The 16,584-nt window shown below is 37.8% G+C and overlaps 1 protein-coding gene across 2 annotated transcripts; it reads right to left on the reverse strand.

Annotated features, from left to right (window-relative positions):
- Positions 1 to 1,242: 1,242 nt before the first annotated feature.
- Positions 1,243 to 13,029, reverse strand: LOC103716735 (vesicle-associated protein 1-2-like). Of its 2 annotated transcripts, none has more exons than XM_008804863.6 (9): positions 12,960 to 13,029; positions 12,650 to 12,739; positions 10,519 to 10,589; positions 9,911 to 9,992; positions 6,113 to 6,228; positions 5,819 to 6,031; positions 5,445 to 5,507; positions 4,826 to 4,903; positions 1,243 to 1,566 (listed from the first exon to the last, which is right to left on the reverse strand). In XM_008804863.6, exons 2-9 carry the CDS (start codon positions 12,696 to 12,698, stop codon positions 1,456 to 1,458), a joined length of 783 nt encoding a protein of 260 aa, XP_008803085.2. In that variant the 5' UTR covers positions 12,699 to 12,739; positions 12,960 to 13,029; the 3' UTR covers positions 1,243 to 1,455. The 2 variants fall into 2 exon arrangements, with proteins under 2 accessions (XP_008803085.2, XP_008803084.2); XM_008804862.6 differs by having other exon boundaries at positions 12,848 to 13,017.
- Positions 13,030 to 16,584: the final 3,555 nt, after the last annotated feature.

Here is a 16,584-nt window from a genome sequence, read left to right on the forward strand (position 1 = left end):
GCCTACAACACTTTGTCAGAGTTCTCGATGACAAAAGACGCAATTCAATCTACGGTTCTATTGGCTTCGCGGTAGATATGACTTGTCTGAAAGATAGTACAATCTTTTGCACATGCAAAGGGTGTCCATTCACAGCCGTGGTCTGCCTCCGGATTATCCAATTATAATAGCCTAGTCGCCCTTTAGATGGATGAGATCGATAGCAATAGCTTTCTTGAAGTTGCTGGATTAGCCTATTTCTGAAATATCTTACTGTAATGACAAATCTTGATATGGATCATGCTTTTAAGTCAATAGCAATACTATAAAAGGTTCACCCAATTTAAGACAAGCCATCTTGATAACTAGTATGTTTGTTTTTTATTTTTGTTAAGATGGCTACAATTAACAAGCTTTGGTATAAACACAACCACCCAAATCCGAAACGGAGAAGAGGAGGTAACTAGTATGCTTTGAACCATGCACTAGCATTTAATATAGATAATTTTTTTATTTTTTAATCTAAAATAATTGGTACAGTTTTTTCCTTACCCTTTAGAAAAACGAGAGAAGAAAATTACAACTAATTACTAAGATTAATTAAAATGTTTCTCTAAAATCCTCATAAAATGGGAATAAGCGAATAATTCTCTTATACGTCCATTCTCTTCCATTAGTCACTTGCAAGATACGAGTTGTATGTAACCTGAATAATTTATAACGTTTGTCAAAAGTACCCTATCTCCAATCCCCCATAGTTCACCACACTATTCATCATCTGTTTCCCTTCAAATTGCATGGAACTTTTATGTTGCCAATGGCGAGTGAACATGTAAACAAAGATGGAGATTAGAATTTAGATACAGAAATTGGACTTCAAAATCGTAGTCAGTCTATCAAAGCAGACCACACCAGGCCATCGGTTCTTGTAGACCAGGCTCTATACCATCTATTCTACTCACATAGATTAGTCGAACATAATGTGCTGTTATATCATCTCCTGCATCATGCAATGAGAGCATCCGAGCCAAGATCTTCTGCCACTTCATCAGATTATACTTCATTTCTCCTGCCTTTGAAGTAATCAGAATTCTAGACAAAATTCCAACATAATGAAATAGAACCATTCTTGGGTAGAAAGGTTCATGAAATGCCACCAAGACTGTCAGTTTTACGGGTCCAATCAAAATCACAAAGCCAAGTTCCAGTGGTCCAAAATGTGTCTAAATGTCCAGCATGGCCAATAAAGTGAGGATGAAAATATACAAAATCACCAATATGTTTTATTATTATGAAAGAAAAAGACCAAGTTAGTCTGCAAGGTGAGAGCATCTCAAATAAAGTAAAAATGATCTTTTTTACATGCATTCTGTCTTTGTAATTGGGAAATGGTTGTTTTGTATTGCAGTTTATGTCACAGAACCCAGCATCCAGCTCCAAAGCAGCTGTTCTGGGCTTTGCCTTCCATTCTGTCTCTCATGGGTGCAACAGGTATCCAAGTGCCACACCAACTATTGTCATGAAAACCACAAACAAAAAGGGAAAACCAACCTGAATCCGTGCCTTGCACTTCCTTCTCAGCAATACCTGAAATGAGACACCAAGATTTTAGACACCAATTACATTTCATGAAAGAATGGTTTCCACGAGAAGATGCAACCGAATTGAATTAAGAAGATGAATCTCATCTGTGAGAATGACCGGCCACTGAATAAATGTATGATTATTGAGGGTGCTTTAAGATATCAAATATGCATGGATAAACTATATAAGACAGGAAATCATCAAGCAACTACACAGCATTGTGCGCACTCATTTGTCTATGGGCTCCGTGAACTTGCTATAACGGAATTTGCTGCTCATCCAATTGAAAAGTCTAAATAAATTAGAACCAAAAGAAGCAATTCAAGCATACAAAATGGTCGGCATGAATCTCCGTATGACTCATAAACAAAAGCACCAAAAGAAACACAAGAATACCAAGGAAGGGAGGAAAATTGGAGAGAGAGACAAAAGTTTTATTAAAGAAACTTATTTAACACATATAAAAGCCACTTGTCTCACGCTCCTCTCGGACGGCACACAAAACCGCTCACTAAAGACACCTCATGCTCCTGTTCTCTCTGACACAATACTGAGCACTGTAAAAACTCTCTCCGGTTCTCATGCCACTTGACATTCTATAGCCAACTTAGCAATTATCCACAGGAAGACAAAGTGACTAAACCATATTGCTACATTGATCCCACAAGATGCCCAACACCAAGATTCCAGGACTAGTTGGGTGACAGCATCAAGTGGTGCTGTGATCATCCAAGGTGTAGAAAGACTTTTTGTCCTCATTGTCTTGGTATCAGAGGTTGGAGCTAAGGCAGATAAAAATAGAAGTTTGTTTGTGATGGCAGGCAGTTTGACCAAATTTGAAATTCTAAGATTTAATGGCACCAAGCCACCAATCTTGAACTCTGGAAGTTAAAGATGCAGGCCATGTGAGTGAAAGATGAGTGTGACATGGTGTTTGAACGCAAAGGGAAGAAACTTGAAAGATGAAGAGCTCGCAAAGCAAGACAATATGGCGATAGGGCAAGTTGAGGAGCATGCATAAGGGAAGATCTATGCCAAATAAGCTTTTTCCTCGAAGGAAATTGTACACCTTGAAGATGTAGGGGGAGCTCCATTGCAAGAGCACCCGAATTGGTTAAACACACTGATTAGCCAGTTAGCGGTGGTTGAGGTTGCGATCAATGATGAAGAGAAAGTAGCTATGTTGCCTAGTTTGATGCCCAATTTATGAGATGATTTGGTCATGAAATTTTATGGTGCAACAACTTTCAACAAAGACTCGGTGGCATCAATATTGCTTACTGAGAAGGCTCGATAGAAGAGTAGTCAGGTGGGTTCAAGTAGCATGTTGATAGAAAGAGGAAAATCACTAGAGAAGATTTGGCGGTGCATGATCAAGATCCAAGTCTAGAGATAAAAGCAAAGTGCAATATTATCACTGCAAGAAGTATCGTCATAGTAGCAATTATGTCCGTAGCATGCACGGAAGCAAAAAAAAAAATGGTGGTGGTTCTTCAGAAGCACTGGTAGCATCAGATTATACTGATGACCATGATGTTAGAGAGGTTTTTACAGTCTCCTAAGGAATTGACACTTCTAATCATGGTACGCTGTACCGGCCCGAGCCGGACGGTACAGGGTGTACCGTACCATACCGATTCGGAACCAGTACAGGTGGCGTACCCATACTCGGTACGCCAAAAAAATTCTGTACCGACACTGTACTAGTGTGGCACCAGTACGAAGTTCGGTATCGAGATAGTAAACCTTGTTTCTAGTAGTACTTGGATTTGGATTCCTGTAATTCTCATCATGTTTGCCCTAGGAGGGATTGGCTCTATTCCATTGAGGCAAAGGAAAATACTAGTCAATTGCCCGATGGTGTACCATAGGAGATCAATAGTGTAGAAAGATTGAAAATCCAAATGTTTGGTGGAGTAGTGCATTTTACAAGTGGGGTATGGCATGCCCCTAAAATGCACAGGAATCTGACTTTCCTGGATGCACTGGACTTCGAAGGTTATGGATATTCAGCACCAGGTGATATTTTGAAAGTCCCATGTGACATCAAGGTGCTAATGAAAGGCGAGAAGTGCAGTAACGGATACCATTTGTCTTGATAGTCAGCATGTAGGTATTTCTGCCTCTTCTAATATGATGGATGGAGATTTTAGATGTTCTAATCATCTTATCGGCCATAGAGAGGTATTTGATTTTCTACGTGATTATACGGATTCTGATGTTATTGCTACTGCGATGATTCACATGATCCTGTCAAGTCTTGGTGATCTATCAATCACATCATCCTCTGGTTCTTCATTGTCTATGAATAATGTTCATTATATACCAGTGTAAAGAAAAACTTTCATTACTATGTCACGAATCACGACTAGAGGATATGTTATTCTATTTGGGCCTAATACTGTGGAGATTTATGAAGATGTAAAAGCTTCTAGAAAACTGATTACAAAAGACAAGAAAGTGAACAAGATTTATGATATGTCTGCTGAAAATTCTTAGACAAATCGGACTTTTAAGCATGACAAGCTGATTTGTGACATGCTAGATTGACTCATGTGAATTATGATAGGCTTCAAGATAACCTGACTAAGGGACTAGTTGATGGGCTTCCCAAGAGGAAGGTGTATACCAGTTCTCTTTGCACTAGATGTCAATATAGAAAGATGCACAAGCTATCCTTCAAAGGGAACAAAACCACTTAGGTACTACTTGGATATTGCTACAAGATTGGGTTGAAAATCCTGCAACCTACTCTAAGAACTAGTACTCCTTTTTCCAAATAGGACAAAACTTAGGTTCATCAAACCCCAGGCCCCCTTTAACTATCCTATACCTGTATGCCATTATACCATCCAAAACTAAAACTAAGATAATCCCAAACCTGATAAGCTTAATCAAATAAATAAATTCAACTTTTATACAAAGATACTAATTAAACTAGGACAAGTAATGACCTACCATTGTGGGTTTTTTTTTTGTGGGGGGGGGGGGGGGGGGGGGGAGGGGGGGTTGGCGTGTAAGGAGAGGCATGATGCAGAAAAGTTTCTATGCTTCTATGATGCAGTGCTCTATAGACTCCAGCACAAGCAAGGCTTACAACAGGTGCCAATCAGGTCAGTAATAGTTTTAAAAGAATATAGTGAGATATAAGAAAATTAACTGGATTTCCCTAATTTGCTATTCAAATAAGCTGCAAATTCCAGAATCACAACAGCAGTGTAATAAGAGATTAAACCTTGATTCTGAAGAAAACAAGACTTACTATTTCTTGTTGCAGCTTATCCCTCTCTTGAATTGCTACACCATTCTCTTCTTTCAGCCTTGTGACTGTATTTTCAGCCTGCAAAAATATCAATTTCTTTTAGACTATAATGATTGTGTTGCAGAATGATAATGCATATATCAATGTGAAGTACAACAGAATTTGACCAAAAAAATGATGAACCACTGGCACCTAGTGTGACGTGCTCCCCTACTTCATGTGCAATACAGCAGTTTTATTAATGCTATGCTAGATCATCAAGCAGAATTATATGGACTGCAAAGCAGATTACCTCCAAACAAAACCTTAAAAATGGGAGGAGAAGTTTGTCAGCTCAAATGGAAAGCAGACATTATGTCATTTCCATTTCTCAGCATTACTAGACAGCAACTATGGTTGCTTATTATTATGGTATTTGCTACAATATGTTACCTATACCTAAAGCTGGAAAGCATACACCAGGAACCAGAGATTCCCCCAATGAACAAGAAGCCTGGTTATAACATTTGATGTTCCAATGATAAAGGTGAACATGAGGCAGAAAAGGACCAAGAAAGTGGCATTAAGAACAAGTAGCAAAGTCTAGAATCTAGGCCATGAATCAAGTATAAAAACTGACCTCATTTAGTTTCACTTCAAGATCATTCAGCTTTAACTTTAGATCCTCAGCTTCCTTGGAGACCTGAAAATAATATGAATGGAACAGCTGAAAAGACATGTTTCACAAAAACCAAGATAGAGGACTGTGGTGTCAATATTATCCATGTTGAAAAAAGAGTAAAAGCTTTCTAAGACTGATAATTCAAAAATCTAAAATGGAAAACCAAATGACTATGTCTTCTCGACAGAATACATTTTGTTATGCAATAGGCTCCAATGTATCTACTAATTTAATATAAATAATGATAAAATGCAGCAAAATATGAGGCATGGTGCCTTGGGGTGGCAGAAAAACATAAAAACACGATGTGCAGCTGGACTGAAATCCCTTACATGAAATAGAGGAAGATTCTTGACTTCATCCACTTCTTGATCATTTGAAACAGGGGTTTCTTTCAAAGTAGTTTCTTTCAAATTAGGTGCTTCGTAAACTGACTCCTGCTTTAAAGCTCCATTAATTGGTTGCAGTACTGGAGAATGAGGTGGGCTAACAAGTACAACTCTCAATTTGTTCTCTTCAATATATCTTCCATTTTCTTTAGAAAACTGAGACAGGAAAACCAAGAGGATTATAGAAGGAAAGAGGAAAACAAAAATTCAATTTTCAAGCAAACAATATATACTCACAAAGCTAGGCACAACGTCCTCATCTGTAGTACCATATGGAACAACTGTACCCTGAATTAGGAACTTATCTCTTAACTGCATATCAGGTGGAGCTACCTTTTGAGCTTGCATGGTCACTAGATTGAGATTGAATCAGAAACACAGGGATCAGCTAAAAGAAAGAAAATAAATTACTGTAAATATGAAATGTAGGAGATAAAACTAAAGCACAATCACCATGATTTGATCCTACAGTGACACGAGCTGCTAGATTTGTTTCAGTTTGAAACACTGAAGGCCAACAGAAAGAAATAAAGTACTGCTCAATACAGAACCTAAGTGACAAAAGCAAATCATGATGCACGATAACCATGATTCTGTTCATATAGTGGCATTAACTTCTATGACTATTTTATTTGGGATGGTGAAGAATAAGAATCAAATGGCACATTTCTCTACTTATCTCTGGCATCAGATTTATTCTGAGGTAACTCGGCCCATGAGATAACATGGTTCCTTGGAACAAAAGGAGCCCATTCACACAGTGTTCCCTCTTCTCTCCCCTATCTCTTAGTCTTCAGTTAGCTATCGGAAGAGAGTCAAGTGTGGGTACAGGGAAGAAGGTCTCTTAAAAAAAATTAGTAAGAAAACACTTAGGAAGCAAGTGCGGACAAGGTTTTAGGTGTTCACGGAGCAGGTTCACCAGCTCAAATGGAAGATTTTTGTGACAACTCTTCACATTACCTTTCCTTTTCCCCACTAATGTATATCACCATTCTATCTTCCTTGTTCTACCATAATTTTGACTTTTTGGCTTGCATATCATTTAATATTAAAACCAGCTAGTAGGTGTGCTTTTCGCTGATTTAAATTCCATAGAGAGATTTCTAGGGGAGAAATATCTATCAAATTAATTAACCTACACAAAAGAAACGGCTCATAGTAGTTTACTAACAAGACTACTTTCGAGATAGTAAGGGACATAGAAGCATCTAAGCTGTCCCAGGAGTCCACATGAACATCATCGTAAGGTTAATCAAGAAGCCCAACATGGTTTTATGATTTAATGAAGAGATGGAATAGATCCAATATAATTTTTCTTAAGAAACCAAAGAAGTAGGACACGATAGAAATGATCTATCTAACAAACAAAAATCTGGCTCGAATCTTTCTTCTTAGCATTGAATGTTCAACAAGGAGTATGACAGAAACTTATGTTGACCTGATGAAGTACTTGATAGACAGAATCTCTACCATCATTTACAAGTGATACAGAATCAGAGAGAGTATATGAAAAGATTTAGACAGGCCAAAATCATTGCTTGCTTGAGGGCAATTTACAAAAAAATGCAACCAGCTATTCTTATTAGCGATATACCTCGGAAGCACAATTTTATGCTCATGTATGTCACATCACCTGTTTTCCCTTGCCTTTTGAATACCTGGTGATAAGTCCATGTATCTCTTATGTTGATCATGGCAAGTCATATAGTAAATGTGCAATTCGGAATTCTCATAGTGATTGTGATTCCAATTTAGCTCATGGAAAAGACTCAAGCAATAACTGCATTGTTCTAGATATTTTCTAACACAGTAGCCATATTTTCAGGACAATCTTCAAAAGCCAACATGGGCCACTCATGATATTGTTGCTTATTTCCTCTGTGGCAAGAACTATTTTTTTTTATCTTTTCTGGTTAAATGCTCACTCTAAGTGCACCACTTTTCCTCAGACATACAAAAGGGGTCATAAATGCAACAGCCTCCAACTTCCCTTCTCCAGCAGTCGATACTAAAATATCCACGAGAATCTTTTTCATCCTACAAGAGAGCGGAAGGTAATTCAGCACCATGTTCACTACTTACATCTTAGCATCCCTCTTGCCATAGCAAGAATAAGGATCCCCAAGGACTAGTATTTCCTGTTACTTGATGGAAATGTAAACATGTGTGTACTACTCATCCAGTCTCTTATTTACTTCTTGTAGTATCTTTAATTCGGGTTATCATCAGTTTGCTTGTTCCTTATCCCTAATTTCATCCTTAAATAGATGGTTGAAGCTTTTTCTCACATGGCTAGAAGCATCATAATGCAAGTACACAATAAATTGCTTTCCATTAAAAATAATAAATACCAAGTTGTGACTCTTCCTAAAGGAAAATTATTATGGATGTAGGTAGGTCTATGAATCATAATTCTAATAAAACACAAACTAGGCATCATGGAATATTCACGGACCTAACTAACTTCATATACTCGATATTACCTGAGCTTAACTCCCATTTAGTTACCATAGATCTTGCAGACAATCTGAAGTAACAGATCTACCAAGATGTGAAAAATGACTTCTTTCTAAAGATATACAAGATGTACATGCATAGAGTCAGCGGAACCGTCTTGAACCGGACAGTTCCGGCCACCCCGAATCGTATCAGTGGCTCACCGGTACGATTCCGGCAACGGAAACGGACCTCGTTGCCGAAGCTAGAGAAGGAGAAGGAAAGAGAGAGCTAGCGGGGGAGGAAGGGAGAGAGAAGACGGGATGCTGGCGGAGTGCCGGCCTCAGCCGCGGGAAGTGAGGTCGCGACCGCTGACCCTGCTTCGAGTGAAACAAGGTCCGGCCGCGGCCTCGCTTCCTACGACCGAGACTGGCCTCCGACGGCCTCCTCCGACCTCCGCCGGCATCCGCCACCCTTCTCCGGCCCTCCCTCCCCTGCTCGATCTCTCTCTTTTCCTCTCTCCCACAGTCCCTCTCTCAGTACGGGCCCGACACGGCTCGTACCAAGTCGTTCCGCCAGAAAACCGGTGCGGTGCCCAGTACCGGTTCCTTCAACCTTGTACATGCATCAACATGGGATTTTGCTCAAGAGAGAAGAAGGAAATCCAAATTAAGAAGGGTGCAACCATGACCTTAAGCAGACAGCCAAAGCCTGGTTTTGCAAATCCATTAGAGTTTTGTAGAATATGAACTTAGAATAAATTCTGTTAGCATTGTTAGAAAGAGTTATTCTTGTTAACCACATTATAATGATTGAAGCAATACCCTGTAGGTACAGAATTGAAATTCTTAAGACATCATTTTCATGGAAAGACCCTTATTTGTCTGCAACTCTGCATGTTTCCTTCAAGTAGAAGAATAATGTCATTATGGAATAAACTTGTCGTAACAAAAGTGTTTTTTGATCAAGTTCCACAGGCAGTTCTACTTGGAATTGAACCTGCTAAAGGCACCAATTCAAACTCAGTGATAACCAGTTTGAACTGTTGGCAAATCATAGACCATGCAGCCGACTAGTGAGCGAACTGATTTCACCTAAAGATTAGATGATCTGATTTCCATTTCAAGATAATGTCATCTATAATTTCTACTTCAATATTTTAAACTTCTAAGTACCATCGTAAAAATTGTTGATTAGTTCAATCACATTTTCTCCTCTACATAGGTTTGTGTCGAATGTGATTTCTGCAGGGTTTACATGAGATTAGCTAGCATTCAGGGTTCTCATTCGAGTCACTAGAAGTAATATTGCTTGCAGACATTGTGTTAAACTGAAATGAAGAAATAGTCGTACAAAATCATTGAGGGAACCTTTTATACCGGATTGCAAAATCATAAAAATATAAGACAAGTGCTTAGAGATTTGAGGATGTAAGATTTTAATGATCAACAAACATAAGAAGCGGAATGACATCATATAATTTGCGGCATACAAGCATACAACTTGATCCCACATCAAATTTATCAAACAAAAAGCAAGTACATGGTGCTGATAGCAAAATGTGCACACACACACACACACATAGAGAGAGAGCGCTACCTGTAAAATCACATGATGATCTTGGTAGAATGACACCTGTGTTTGGTCGCACACAATACCTCTTCGGTGATGTAGTTTTAACCTAGTAAATGCAATATTAGTCCAATCAGTCACTATTATGATTCAGTCTATTATATAATGGCAGAGCTAGAATGGAGGATCAACATTCCTTGATAATAAGTGATTCTAAATGAAAATCATGAGACTAAATTTTCTTTCATGTACATAAGTTGGCAGTGAAGGGAAAAATTGAGAACAAAAGGCACTTTTGTGATTAATGATAGCAGTGAAAAAAATGAACACACTTGAGAACAAAAATTTAGTAAGGCATTGGAGACCAAGATCAAGTAGCATAAGCAATTTAGGAAATAGTTATGCATGCAACAGAAGGACAAAGCCAGAAAATTATATCTAATACCAGGGCGCTGCCCTAATGAATGATCTTAAAGTTCACAAGCTATATATAATCACAAAGCTCTTGTATGCCAACAAATTTTCAGAAGCAATTTAAATAACAAAGCAGAAGTTAAAACTCCTGGGCCACCTCTCTGTATAAGTAATTGCATTATAAATAAAACACATGCAATGAAAAAGCGAGAAGCACTAACCTTGAAGGCAACATAATCACTGGATTTATTGACAAGATGAACGGAGCATGAACTCTGCTTCTTCAACTCAACTGAAAAGAAAAAAGACATTACAATCTGTAAGGCTTCTACCAATATCCAAATCAGAAAAGAGCCACATATACACCTTTGAAAAAAAAAATGGAGAGTTCTGGACGGGTCATCGACAGTTAAAAACCTATGATATTCTAGAACAATAACAATAAAACGAAAAAAAATGAAAATACATATAAACTACTTAATTTAATACATACAATGGAGAACGCAGAACAAATTAAGAAAAAAATTATTAGAGAAATTTATCCTCAATAACACAACAAATTGTTAGCTCGAAAATCATACCAGACAACCAATTAATTAAGGCAATTAGATATCAGAAAATGTTCATTTAGCACTTATTATCAAAATCACATGCATTAGAACAATTAGTTAGTTCTGATATAAAACAAGAATGGTGGTGTATTCTCCAAGTTATGTACACAATACCATATATCGAAGGATCAGAATGCCAGTTCATACCATACCATATTCTAAGAGACATGCAACATCAGCAAGTCATGTCCACAATATACGGATATGACAGCTTTACCACATTCATATCAGCTTGTATCACTATCAGTCTATACTGGTGCTTTTCATGTCAATTTAGCTTGTACAAGCCAATGGCTACAAGTCCAAACTTGGTTCCTTTATTTAAATTCAAACCATCCAAAAAACCGTGCTTCTCTCACTGAAAATTTAGAGTTCTCCTGCCAATTTCTATATTGTTAATTTTGATAATATGCTAGCTCATGAAGGGCTAAAAGTTAAGGTTACTTTTCTTCTAAGACCTTTTGCTTTGAAATTAAAAATAAAACGTTAAAATCGGATAACTCTAACATAAAAGGAATAACATGTTTGATCCTCCAGTAGATGTTCAAAGAGCATGAGATTATCAGCAAAAGGGTCTTTACGTGAGGTAAGATCTGTGAAATATTATCAGAGGTAGGTTAGCAAGAACTCCAGAACTCTCGTCATAACGTCAGGATTCTTGTTCATTGATTTGTTATATGTACATGACAGTTAGAGCAAAATCCAACATTCAACATGCATATATGACATTGCACAAACAGCTTCAAACCCCTTACTCTACAGATGATATACATAATCCTGCCTCCACTATGATTATCCCATTTCATACTAGACCTTTTAGAAGGTGTTGCAAGTTTTGCGCTAGGGATGTTTTAAAAAAAAAAACTTAATCAGGGTACTCCCAAGTACATGCAGTACATGTATTAGGAGAGGTCTTTCCAATTATCTCATTTCATAATAGACTTTTTAGAAGGTGTTGCAACTTTTGCGCTTGGGATGGTTTAAAAGAAAAAACTTTCATCAGGATACTCCGCGCACATGCAGTACATGTATTAAGAGAGGTCACGCCAATATTTAAGCCTCCCAGCTTCCACAATGTCTATAATACATAGATGGTATCTATGAAAGTGTCATTATAGTACAAAATTAGTTACTTTAGCCTAAAGTTTTTGAGATAAATTTCAAGCTAATATCGGCTTAAGTCGAGAGTGCATGAATCAAGTTGCATTTCTCTTGTGCCAAATGTGAAACTACTGAGGGAATTGCATATCCTTCCATGCTATTGCATCCCTAACCAAGCTTTGTTTAGTATGCTCTGTTGCGAAGTACAAATGAATAGACAATTCTCAGTTTCTAGGATTAAGCATATATAAATCCCATAAAAGCCAAAAAGACCTGCTACCTTGTTGATTCTTAAGCATTGGAATAATCTTAGACAATGATCCAATTTTCACCCATTTCCTCTTCTCAGGAAAAATTTTTGACACCATCGCCCACCATCCGTTCAGGCGGATCCCATCAGATGGTGGGTGATGGAATATATTTCACTGTCATCAGATCAGCATATATTCCTAGAATCGTAGGATCAAAGAGTACGTTTTTCCCTACGCTACCTACAAACAACAGCAATAATAACAACAAAAAGAAGCAACCTGAATCCATTTGAAGCATCTACAATTCTAAAGACCTTGTGTAATTGAAAAAGAAACAAGAATTAATCAAAACTTTCTAGAGACTGCTGTAATTTCTTCTAACAACTTACAGGTGAACTTGAGCTCCCGAGGTTCGATTTCCAGAAGCACTTGGCCCATCCCTTCTTCCACGCTCTCTTTGATCTCCGAACTCCTTCGATCTATAAATCCGAAAAAATAATACACCAAAAAATGAGCCAAATCGAACGCCGAACTTTTACCGTAAACTAAACAAATCGAGTTTAAAAAAAAAAAAAATTGAGAACTACTTATTCCCGAATCGCGACTACACCGCCAGATCGCAGCACGGAACAGAGGAGAAAAAAAGAATCCAAATTCGCCTTCAATAAAACAAATGGGACAAGGCGTGGAACACAAGACCTGGACACAACTGCACCTGGAATGCCGACGAACGGTTTCCGACAGAATTTATGAAGACAGAGAAAGAAATATAGAGAGGGGGATATGGGGGGGAAAGGAGCGGGGAAGTAAAAATTTACTCGAATCCGCGGTTGCTGCTAATAAAAAAGTAAATAAATGGATCCGCTGACTAGGCGAACACTGTACAAGGAGTATAATTGTGAGGAGTAAAGTGGAGCCCACATTGACAGCATACGTGGCAATCAATGTTTCGTCGAATACATATTTGGTCATGGAGAATGAGTACGTGATTTGTTCCTTTATTTTTACGCCTAGAAAGTGTTTCTTAAAATGGCTAAAAAGTTGCCTTGTTTTTCTTGGGTCGGCAAAAGATTAGAAGGGTTGAAAAGGTGTCACAAGCATTTCCAATGCTGATATCCTTACCCCATGTTAATGAGAAATAGTTCAGGCCAGTGTGAAGCTTCCACTCAGAAGGCATTACTAAGTGAGTCGTGAGACTCTTAAAAGTGAAAATAGTAGGGTGAAAGCATCAGTTTTTCTTTTTGTGGCTGCGAAGTCAGTGCCAGAGAGGACGTGAAACTTGATGTTTGCTGTTCCTGATAACACCGTATATCAACAGTGCCTCGCCAGCAAAGCAAGCTACGTCACGTGTTGATTGCTGTTCCATTTTGTCCTTTAGCGTGGGGGCAGGTTAAGAAAAGATAGCCTGCAGGGAGGGATTTCGACGTTTGGGAAGTGGTGGGCGAGGTGGTGGCGGTGGAGTTGGTTATGGGGACCGGTGAGGCGGTTGCACCGGCCGCGTTGCGTGGCTCGCGACCTGCCGAAGCGAAGCAACCGGTAACGCTGGACGTTGCCATTCCCATATTACACCCTCTCTCCAAGGGTAATTTTCTTTAAAGGGTATGGGATGGTAACTTCTGTTATAATGTTATTTTGGGATAATTTTGTCTTGCCTAAGTTGCACTCTACTCTCTTTAACTTTTAAAAAAAATTCAGTTAAGATCCTGCATCCTAAGTACCACCCAACATCATGATTGGATTGCTCCAAATAATGAAAATTTCCTTAGCCTCTTAACCGTTTTATAAAGCCATTTAGCTTTCCTAAAACAAATCATTCTATTTTGATCTTCTATCCCTACCAATGATTGCATTTAGCTTTCTATAGCTTCTTCTATGTCCCTTATGGGTTCTCTCTCCGTGTAGATAGAGAGAATCATATGAGTTACAAAAAAGGTATTTTAATCCTAAAATGTGCTTAAGTTATCTACTCCTTAAAATGATATTAATGGAAATGAATGATAGGATTACGCTAAGTCAATTGATTAATTTACATAATCTAACTAAAAATTTTAAATATGAGTGGTCAAAGTGCACCTCGAGCAAAGTCGAGGAAGCAAAGTATAATTTTTTTTTTAAAGACACTTCTATTATAATTTTACAGTGCCCTTGCAGTTTTGCACTGCAATATGTTATATTTAGCATTATATATAGTAAAAACAATGGTTGTAATCTATATTTACTCTCCTTCTCTTTGTAAAATGGTATTTTTTACACTCAAAAAAAAAAAAATCATATTTTTACCTTCAAATGTCAAAGTTTTGGTTCAAATTTTTTGCTAAAAGAGTTTTGTTCCATCTGAAAAAATAAAACTCTTTAAGTAAAAATGATGTACAAGCATCATTAAGAAATGATTTTTTTTATTCATTATAATGCTGATATAGCAATTATTAGTCTAATATTAAATTCTTTTGAGATTATATACTGTAGGGTATATAATAGCCATTGCAACTACTATAGTGGTAAGTAATCATTTTGATGGAGATGATTTTTTTTAGGGCTAAGAAGATATCCCATCTGTATACAAGTAGTTAGGCTAGTGCTAGACTCAAATCCAACTTTTTAACACAGGAAATATTTGAACTCCAAACCTCAGGGCACAAAGTTGAAATAAATAACACTGTCAAAAAGAGCACAAAGGAAATGAATCAAAGTCGGCGAAGTGCAAAATGGTAAAATGAAGAAGACGGCACTTCGTCAGTGCGTTTGTTGCCCCCGTTGGAAGTGGTTGGTAAGGTTGGACAACTCCATTGGAACGTATTTTTATTTTTCATCTTCTTGGGGGGTGAGAAAGATCAGAATGCGACGATATAAAATACTGTGGATATATTTCCGAGTGGGGGCAGGAGACGTTGGACGGTCGTACTGACGAAAGTGATTCAGGCTGTCAGCTCAATGACGTTGAAACTGGACCGGAGCGGATGCACAGGCCAAAACTTGTTGGATACTCCACAAGTTAGATTGGATTTGTGGGGACAAGTTAAGCACCGCCAATATATTTGGAAGCTTAAAGCCGTTTTGTCTTTAAGGCCTTCTCTACAGTCAACCGTCCTAAAACGAATTCACAAAGATCTTTTTTTTTCATTTTGTCTTTGAGGCATTTCCTGCGGTGGGCCTTCTTTGGGCCGGGACCTTAGGTGACCGCCTCAGTTGCCTAAGGGTTGGGCCGGCCCTGGCACCGGCAAGGAGGCATCTCATGCGTCTAAAACATCCAAAAAAAAAAAAAAAAAAAGTTTTGAACCATTCCAAAATCCTTTTATCCCTATCTTCTGCTCGCTTTGGCTGCTTCGAACTTCACCATCATCTGGCCGTTCCTGAGAACGATAGTAAAAGCAATCCAACAATTTATCTAATGGTTGTTTTGCAAAAACCATAGATGCTTCCATTGGCTGAAATGAGGACTGCTCGAGAGGAATTGGTATTTACTGTCACCATTTCACAAACGGAGTATATTAAGGAGATTTTAAAACAATTAACTCTTAGATCATTGCAGAAGTTCAGGATCAGAGGGTGGCTCATCCGTTAATGCTGAATATTTTGAGACTCAAATTAAGCATTGCTTCTTTATCTATCTGTTATATTTTCAGAGAGGTAAATAGGACTGCCTATACAGGTTCGGTATTGTCTGAGACTACCTTTGCGCTACTGAAAACTTTTCAGGATATTTTGTTGTTTGATGAAAATAGATATATTTACTCAAGTGCTTTCTAAAGCAGTTGTTACAATCAAAAATAAAACAAAACCCTCAATTCAATAATACCGTCTAATATAAATTGAGATATTTGATGCACGTAGGTATGACATTAATTTGGTGGCTGAGATGTTCACTCTTAATACACTTTTAATCAATAAATATTTTATAGATATTTTACTATCTCAATCCATTTTACATTTATTATTAAGATTGTCAAATTTAAGAGGAATGCTCCTCGGGCATTCATAAAAAATATTGTCCTTCAACATGTAAGTACTAGTCCATCTCTCCATATATAAGAGAGTTGACGTATCCAATCTCCCTAAAGTTCATATGTTCTCCATGCTTACTTGCATGCGCTAGTGGTGATTGGCATTGGATTATTGGTTGAGATACCATAGCGAAATTTTTATGTTAGGTATGATCTCAAGTCAGATAACTTTCTACATTAAATTTCTGGTTCTAGAGAAAACATTGATGCAATCCAAGATCAGGTAGCATTCAAAAAAGATAAAAATAGAAGATTTTGAGAAAAGTACCAAAAAAAAATGTTGGAGCCAAATATTTTAAATCTTTATAGACAACTTTGTTGAG

The sequence above is a fragment of the Phoenix dactylifera genome, chromosome 8 (genome assembly GCF_051530095.1).
Source record: "Phoenix dactylifera cultivar Ajwa chromosome 8, Ajwa_hap1_PhDact_Kaust_v1.1, whole genome shotgun sequence".
NCBI classification, from domain to species: domain Eukaryota; kingdom Viridiplantae; phylum Streptophyta; class Magnoliopsida; order Arecales; family Arecaceae; genus Phoenix; species Phoenix dactylifera.

What these genes read in the sequence shown, in the direction of transcription:
- LOC103716735 (XM_008804863.6), bottom strand. Translation starts at nt 12,698, where the DNA reads ATGGGCCAAGTGCTTCTGGAAATCGAACCTCGGGAGCTCAAGTTCACC. An exon ending in AGAATCTTCCTCTATTTCAT is followed by an intron (nt 5,508 to 5,818) that starts GTAAGGGATTTC and finishes TATTATTTTCAG; the next exon opens with GTCTCCAAGGAAGCTGAGGA. An exon ending in ATAAGCTGCAACAAGAAATA is followed by an intron (nt 1,567 to 4,825) that starts GTAAGTCTTGTT and finishes GTCTCATTTCAG; the next exon opens with GTATTGCTGAGAAGGAAGTG.